This window comes from Trematomus bernacchii, unplaced genomic scaffold (assembly GCF_902827165.1).
Source record: "Trematomus bernacchii unplaced genomic scaffold, fTreBer1.1, whole genome shotgun sequence".
Classification (NCBI taxonomy): Eukaryota; Metazoa; Chordata; class Actinopteri; order Perciformes; family Nototheniidae; genus Trematomus; species Trematomus bernacchii.
Genome location: NW_022987656.1, coordinates 3,935,866 through 3,943,393, shown reverse-complemented (window position 1 = coordinate 3,943,393; position 7,528 = coordinate 3,935,866). Strand labels below are relative to the sequence as shown.

Genomic DNA, 7,528 nt, shown 5'->3' with positions numbered 1-7,528 from the left:
GCTGCAGCTGTGTATACCAGCTGTTACAACAAAAAAAACAGTATTGGCTCATCAACAATCGGTATAGTGATTCTAATCCTACACTATATGAATCCTACTGCTATCTGTTATCTATATTAAAGTATATGTTACATGGTGTAATGCAGTTGAAATAGCATTTATCCAGGCCAAATGATGGACTGCTTTACATTCCATACGGTGTATTATGTTTTAATGGCTCCAAGAATCCCTGATCCCTTATGAAACGGTGGGTTACGTATTGTAACTCTAGTTATATAAGCACAGGCGGAGCCCTCTACTGGACTCTGGGTACTACTCTCTATCATGTTGTGCGTGCATTCACCTACTGAGTTACGTAAACGTAGCCGGCCAATCGGGGCGAGCCTACCTGAATGCGCGCGCAGGCCCACAGTATATGTGACCCGCTCTATCAAAATCAGTCGGAAGTCGGAACGGCTCATTTAAAAATAAACGTGGATTTGCGTAAAAAACTATTTTTTCGGGGTTCGGGTGTTTTGTTTGATTTTAAATAAACAAAGTCTTGGCTTTCAGAATATGAAACTTTTATTTCCAAAATCACACGATAAATACATGTGTGAAGCTTGTAAAGGGAAGATGACAGGCACCTCTCAATCGCAATCTGCTGTTCCGCAGCGCTGCTTCCCCTCCCTCCAGCTGAAATTATGAATGTAAGGCGTATAGTAATCATAGATAACACGGCAGGGTCCGTTACAGTTTGTTTTCATCTGATTTCAAATAAACAAAGTCTTGGCTTTCAGAATATTAAACTTGTTTCGGCAAATTTAGATGATAAATACAACTATGAAGCTCGTAACGGCATATTTACAAGCGGAGAACGGAGTAACTTGACGTCACAGCAGGCATAACAACAGCCGGTGTTTCTCGTGAGTGTTTTCCCCGGAAACAAACACAATATACACAAACGCAAAAATACACAAACACACACACACACACACACACACATACACTCGCGAGCTTCCCCCAGACCAGTAATCCAAACGGAAATATTTTCCCTCCGTACTATTTTGATCATTCGCTAATAATCAATCAGATCGATGGATTCCAGAGAAGAGGAAACTTTGAAGGCCTTTTTCTCAAAATGATGACTCGGTGACAGTCATTATATAATGTGACATATTTTGCTTAATATTTGGAGTACAACAACAATCCTGATATCATTAGAAAGCTAGGAATTTCCTCTTTCCAACAGTGTATACAACTCAAAATGTGTCTTCGGGTCAATGCGACTGATTTAGATAGAGCAGGTCACATATAAGGCGGCTACGCCCTCCGACCGACATCCTAGACCAGGGGTCGGCAACAGGCGGACCGCGGTCCGAAGCCGGACCCAGACGCCGACCTATACAGACCCGGACCTATAATCAATACATTAATAGGGGATTTCAATTTTGACGGGGCAATTCTATTTTAACCGCCACCGATAGGGGGCGAAAGAGACGAGTGAGCGATACAGGGAGAGAAACACAGAAGAAGAGATGAGAGCGCGGCAGAGAGAAGCGGAGAGGAAAGTGAGTAAAGAGAATAATTAGCGATACAGGGAGAGAAGACGGAGAGGAGAGTGAACAGGCGTGTTAGCGGCAGACAGGGAGAGACAAATAATTACACATGGTGCTCTCCAAGAAGAGGAAAGTGGACAGTGAGAACAGAGCTTTTAACCCTGAGTGGACGGACTCATTCATGTTCATCCTGCCCACTGGGAGCACAGAACCAGTGTGTCTCATTTGTTCATTGACCGTGGCGCTCAAGCAGAATACAAAAATCAAGTAACTGTACTCAGCTCGCGTTATATTTGAAAAAACGAGTAATCTGATTACAGTTACTTTCGTAAACCTGAAGTGAATACATTTTGGAATACTTATGGGAATTATTGGTGGAAAAGTTTCCTCATAAAATGTAATAGTCATTACTAGCAGAACTGTGTGCACACTGCACAGCGCTGCAGCGTGTCTGTGAGCGAGAGAGAGATGCAGCGTGTCTGTGAGGCCCCGCGAGAGATCTCTTTTAAAATATATTGAAAGTTAGAAACGGAGATGGTTCGATAAAATGTGCAAGATAACGTTTATGTAGCATTTCTTTATTGTCGAAATGATGACATTTCATAACGGGATCAAATCAAAGTGAATGGCCTGCTGCTGCTGAATGCAAGGGGCAAGTGACTGGAAACAGTTTTAAAAGTTATTACGTCGTTTCAGATAATAAATAATAATGATAATTCATTCTATTTAGGGGCGCCTTTCAAAGCACCCAAGGACACCTGACAATTCATAACATATTCTAAGGAAAGGTTTAAGAGAGTACAAATAATGCAGTCCGGGGGATGTTTTTTATGTGGGGTGCAGATGAGAGGGAGCTGTCCAGAATGACACCAAGATGTTGTGTTTGAGTTGTGCTCTTGATAAGCCATTAAAACAGTAAAATAAGTTCTCCTGTTCACCAAAACATACCCATCTGTTATGGAAAAATAAAGTATTCCAAAAGTAATCTGAATAAGTTACTTTTTTAAGACACATAACTGTAACTGTATTCGGATTACTTTCAGAGCCATGTATTCAGTATTCAGTAACCGATTACATTTACAAAGTAACCCTCCCAACCCTGATTAAAAGTGCCAAAACGCCACTATGAGACAAAACACAAAGTGTTTGACCAAACATTCCCTCTCAAGTCAGAACTGAGGTCACAAAAAATAAGCAGTCTCCGAGCCCAATATGATCAGTCCACCAGGATCAAAATTCAAACTAAATATCGTTCCAGGGCAGGCTAACCCAGGCTAACCAATGAGCACCTGCATGTGTGTATGAGAATGGCCCTGACACCATTTCAGCCCAGATTTAAACTCCGGGCAGGACAAGCTCAAGCTCAATTCTCGCACTGAATTAAAGAAAAGTGAGTGAGGGACTGCAATATAAGAGGGAAAGAAAGAGAAACTTTAAAACGCAATACGTAACCCCCCGTTATATCTCACACAGGCTCCGCCCTCTACTGGACTCTATGGGTACAGTCGGCGGAGCCTCGATGTATAAATGCCCATCAGATACTTTGCAACTAGAGGGATGGTGATATCAATGTTATGGAATAGAAAGTGTTGTGTGAGTACAACATCATCTGATAGGTAGTAATGGATGGAATAAGACATGTTTTGAAAATAGTGCCGTGATGTAATAGTGCGGAAATAGCGCTGTAGACCAGATATTACACAGCACCGCCATGAATCAGGCACTTAATGCACCGCTGTTCGTCTCTCACCACCAAGATCTCCTATTACAAACCTCACTCTCTCTTTCCCCTTGCCTCCTCTCTTACCCGGTCATAATGCATATGAGTATGACTGGGTAAGTGTTTATAACTTGATCCAAAATCCATACTCAAGTGGTATCTCCCTTCGTCTGGTGTACACTTTTGTGTGTGCCTCAAGCATGTCTTTGTGTGTTCGGTTTTAGTGTGTGTGTGTGTGTGTGTGTGTGTGTGTGTGTGTGTGTGTGTGTGTGTGTGTGTGTGTGTGTGTGTGTGTGTGTGTGTGTGTGTGTGTGTGTGTCCATCTGTGTGTTCTCTCGTTCCACAGTTATTAGTCTGACCTTGGCGGCGATGGTCTCGTATTCCTGGCAGCTCATGTACTCATCCAGCTGGCTGTTCCTGCCTTTGATTGGTTAGATTTCATCCATTACGTCCAATTCAGTCATGGAGAGGATATATTGATGGAGGAGGGAGGGGGGGTATATATAGTATAACTAAACAAAGACATTCTGCATGGGAAATAGATTTTGCCTTAAAAAATATAACAACTCCATGTATTTGTTCATTAATTAGTGCATATCTGAGACTCATTTTACATGATTCTCACCTTAATTAAGCCCCATGCCCCCAGTACCGGGGGCAAAACACAACATCTTGCAAGAAACAGCGTCTGAGGGCTTCTTAACAATTAACAAACTATGAATGTAACAATTTTTACCGAAACAAAACACAACTCTAACGCCAAGCCTCTGAATTAGCCCTGAGCGAAAAAATGCTAACGCACTTAGCACAGAACTCACGGTATAAATACTTTATTACTTGTGCACAACTGCACAAACAAGACATCAGATTAAAGATGAGATTCCAATGATTCCAGAGGTATAAGTATCATCACTGTGCCACCAAAACTCAGGGCAGCGAATGCGAGACCAGACAACAAACAACTCAGCTTTACGGAGCCAAAACGGCAAGTGTGTGTGTGTGTGTGTGTGTGTGTGTGTGTGTGTGTGTGTGTGTGTGTGTGTGTGGGTGTGTGTGTGTGTGTGTGTGTGTGTGTGTGTGTGTGTGTGTGTGTGTGTGTGTGTGTGTGGGGGTGTGTGTGTGTGTGTGTGTGTGTGTGTGTGTGGGTGTGTGTGTGTGTGTGTGTGTGTGTGTGTGTGTGTGGTGTGTGTGGGGGGGTGTGTGTGTGTTAGGGCTGTGCGATTATGGCAAAAATCATAATCACGATTATTTGGGTCAATAATTGATATCACGATTATTTTGACGATTATTCATTGACCATTTATTAAACTTTAAAACAAATAATATTTTACCAATAAACAAGGTCAACACATAATGGAGCGCACTTCCAAAACCATACTAAACATATATTAATATGATAAATAAAAATAAATTAGACAAAAATAAATTAAATCAAATATGTTGCAGTGCACTGTCACAACCTACTGACAACTCCTTAACATATAGCCAACATGGCCACCATGGCAAATGCTGGTAGGGCTGCTCATGTCATCTCTTAAAGATTTTTTGCAAGAAAAACCAGCCTGTTTACATGGTCTGGTTTCAGAGACGAGCGCAGGCAGGTGACAATATTGCCACCTGTACTGAAGACCCTCTCTGAAGAGGAACTTGTGGCTGGGATGCACAGATACTTCCTTGCCAGGATGGAGAGCCGTGGGTAGAACTTCCGGGATTCCCTCCACCACTTTAGTGGGTCCTCCTCAGCATCCAGTGGCACTGCCTGGAGGTAGGACTGTAGCTCAAGAGCTATGGCCTTGTCCTTTTCCAGAGCAGGTTGAGGTTCTGCAGCTTGGTCTACGGTGGCCTTGAAGAAGCTCCCCAGTCCCTTCTTTTTCTTCTTTGGTGCAGCTGCAGCAGCATCCTCCGTGTCATCTGCAGGCACCGCTGCCGTCTCAAGAGGGGCGTTCTCCTTGGAGTATTATAAAGAAAATAAGAATGACATGTTTAATCAGACTAAATGGTTATGGGTATTAACATTTATACCTAGAATTACATTATAACACTTTGACAACACATTCATTCACTTAATTGTATTTACTGTCAAATCTGACATTTTTATTTTTTATTATTATTATTACCATGAGTGTCATCACCCTCCTCATCTCAGTTGTCAGGCTGGCTTCAATGGATCCTCGATTGTCCTCACTGACATATTTGAGCTTGAATCTCGGGTCCAGGGCAGAGGCCATGTCAAGCAGCTCTTGTGTCGCTGCGTCATCATATTTATCATTGAGATAGTCTAGTATCTTCTTTTTTATGCTTTTTGTGAGGTCTGTGTCATCCTCCTGCACTGCCAGCAATGAGTTGTTGAAGAGGTGCAGGGTTGGTTTAAAAAAAGACACACTTACATACTTCTCTCCAGAAAGTGCGTCTGTGAATTCCACCAGAGGGCTAAGCGACTTATTGATTGCCTCCAGTACATCAACGTCCTGCCACGTGAGGGAGAGATGTCTGGTTTTTCGGTCGCTGGAAAGGACCTGGGCAATGGCCTTCTGCTGCTCGAGGACCCTGTCGATCATGGCCTGCCTAGATCCCCATCTGGTTGGACATTCTGTCTTTAGGGAGTGTTCAGGCAGATGCAAGTTCCCTCTTCTTTTTCCAACTGTAGGAGAAGCTGCTGACCAGCTTCTTGCAAAGCCCCACTGCACGGCCGATCCTGGGATCCTTCATTGCATTCTCTAAGATTACAACAAATACATATTATTTAGTATCATGATGATAATCATGATCTTCATCAAAGCATAATTTGGTGTGTTGTGTGTGTGAGAGAGAGAGAGAGAGAGAGAGAGAGAGAGGGAAAGAGAGAGAGAAAAAAAAAAGAGAGATGACAGAGTAGCTCACACATAACATAATAATAATAATAATAATAATATGTAATTAATATTATCATATTAAGAGAGAGATCATCAATGTTAATGACTTACTATTGCTATTATTGTTGTTGCTGTTGTTAAAATGACATATTACATACAACAGGAGGAAGGAATCCTGCTCACCTATGGCCAAGTGGAGTCTATGCCCGAAACACTGGAGCCTCATCCATCCATTGACCTCAGCCGCCAGCTTTATATTTGCGGCATTGTCCGTAGTCATACAGACGAGTTTATCCTCTTTTAACCCCCAAGCAGCCATCGCTTCCCTCAGTCCATGGGCGATGTTTTGCCCCGTGTGGTCTTCAGGGAAAAATGCGGTTTGGAGACACTTTGTCTTCAAATTGAAATCGGCATCGATATAATGAACTGTGAGGCTCATGTATAGCTCCATGGTGCGGCTAGACCATAGGTCCGTTGTGGTGGCAAAGTAGTCAGCTGAAGCCACATCTCTCTCAACTTCCCCACGGCATTTGTCATATAGCGCAGGCAGCGCAGACCTGCTGAAATAATACCGAGACGGCATCTCGTAACGCTTGTCCAACGTGTTGACAAGTTGCTTAAAGCCCTGGTTGCTAACAGTGCTAACTGGGCACATATCTTTAGCGATGTGAAATGTAATGGCACCTGTAATATCTCTGTGTCTCTGCGAGCTCGTCGCGTAGGCCGTTGCTCTGTGCAATGCGTCCTGAATCGATGACTGTGATGATGTTGTGGATGAAGTCGAGCGGGCATCTTTTTGGTCTGCTTTTTGTTGTATTATTGCCCCGTCGTATTGCACTTTGTGGTTGTATTTCAGATGATTAAAGAGATTGGTTGTGTTAGCGTGTGGTGCCAACACAACCTGGTAACAAATCCTGCACTGTACTTTGTTTTGCTCCACGTCGGACTCCTGAAAGCCAAAGTACTTCCAAATAGTGGAAATAGTTTTACCCTTCTTTTTAACGAGTTGCTGCTCTTGTTCTGACATCTTCGCTCGCGCTGAACACTCACACATGTCACTCCCACGTGGCCGAGTGGGCTTTTAGGGAGGGGCGAAAGCGCACCCAGCAAAATAATCGTATTTTGTCAATTATGCTGTTTTCATAATCGTCGCAAGCCATAATCGTAATCGCGATTAAAATACGATTAATTGCACAGCCCTAGTGTGTGTGTGTGTGTGTGTGTGGGGGTGTGTGTGTGTGTGTGGGTGTGTGTGTGTGTGTGTGTGTGTGTGTGTGTGTGTGTGGGTGTGTGTGGGGGTGGGGGTGTGGGTGTGTGTGTGTGTGTGTGTGTGTGTGTGTGGGTGTGTGTGTGTGTGTGTGGGTGTGTGTGGGGGTGGGGGTGTGGGTGTGTGTGTGTGTGTGTGTGTGTGTGTGTGT

General features: G+C 43.5%; 1 protein-coding gene across 2 annotated transcripts; it reads right to left on the bottom strand.

Moving 5' to 3' along the window:
* Positions 1 to 4,512: 4,512 nt before the first annotated feature.
* Positions 4,513 to 7,304, bottom strand: LOC117486793 (zinc finger BED domain-containing protein 1-like). Of its 2 annotated transcripts, none has more exons than XM_034135343.1 (3): positions 6,294 to 7,304; positions 5,376 to 5,975; positions 4,513 to 5,206 (listed from the first exon to the last, which is right to left on the bottom strand). In XM_034135343.1, the coding sequence occupies exons 2-3, from the start codon at positions 5,814 to 5,816 to the stop codon at positions 4,793 to 4,795; spliced, it is 855 nt and encodes a 284-aa protein (XP_033991234.1). In that variant the 5' UTR covers positions 5,817 to 5,975; positions 6,294 to 7,304; the 3' UTR covers positions 4,513 to 4,792. The 2 variants fall into 2 exon arrangements, 1 of the variants encoding a protein (XP_033991234.1); XR_004556321.1 differs by having other exon boundaries at positions 4,876 to 5,206.
* Between the last annotated feature and the right edge of the window lie 224 nt (positions 7,305 to 7,528).

Excerpts from the sequence above, each read along its gene's own strand:
- LOC117486793 (XM_034135343.1), bottom strand. The coding sequence starts at position 5,816 with ATGATCGACAGGGTCCTCGAGCAGCAGAAGGCCATTGCCCAGGTCCTT. Across the intron at positions 5,207-5,375 it reads GGAGGGTGATGACACTCATG|GAGAACGCCCCTCTTGAGAC; the intron begins GTAATAATAATA and ends TAATACTCCAAG.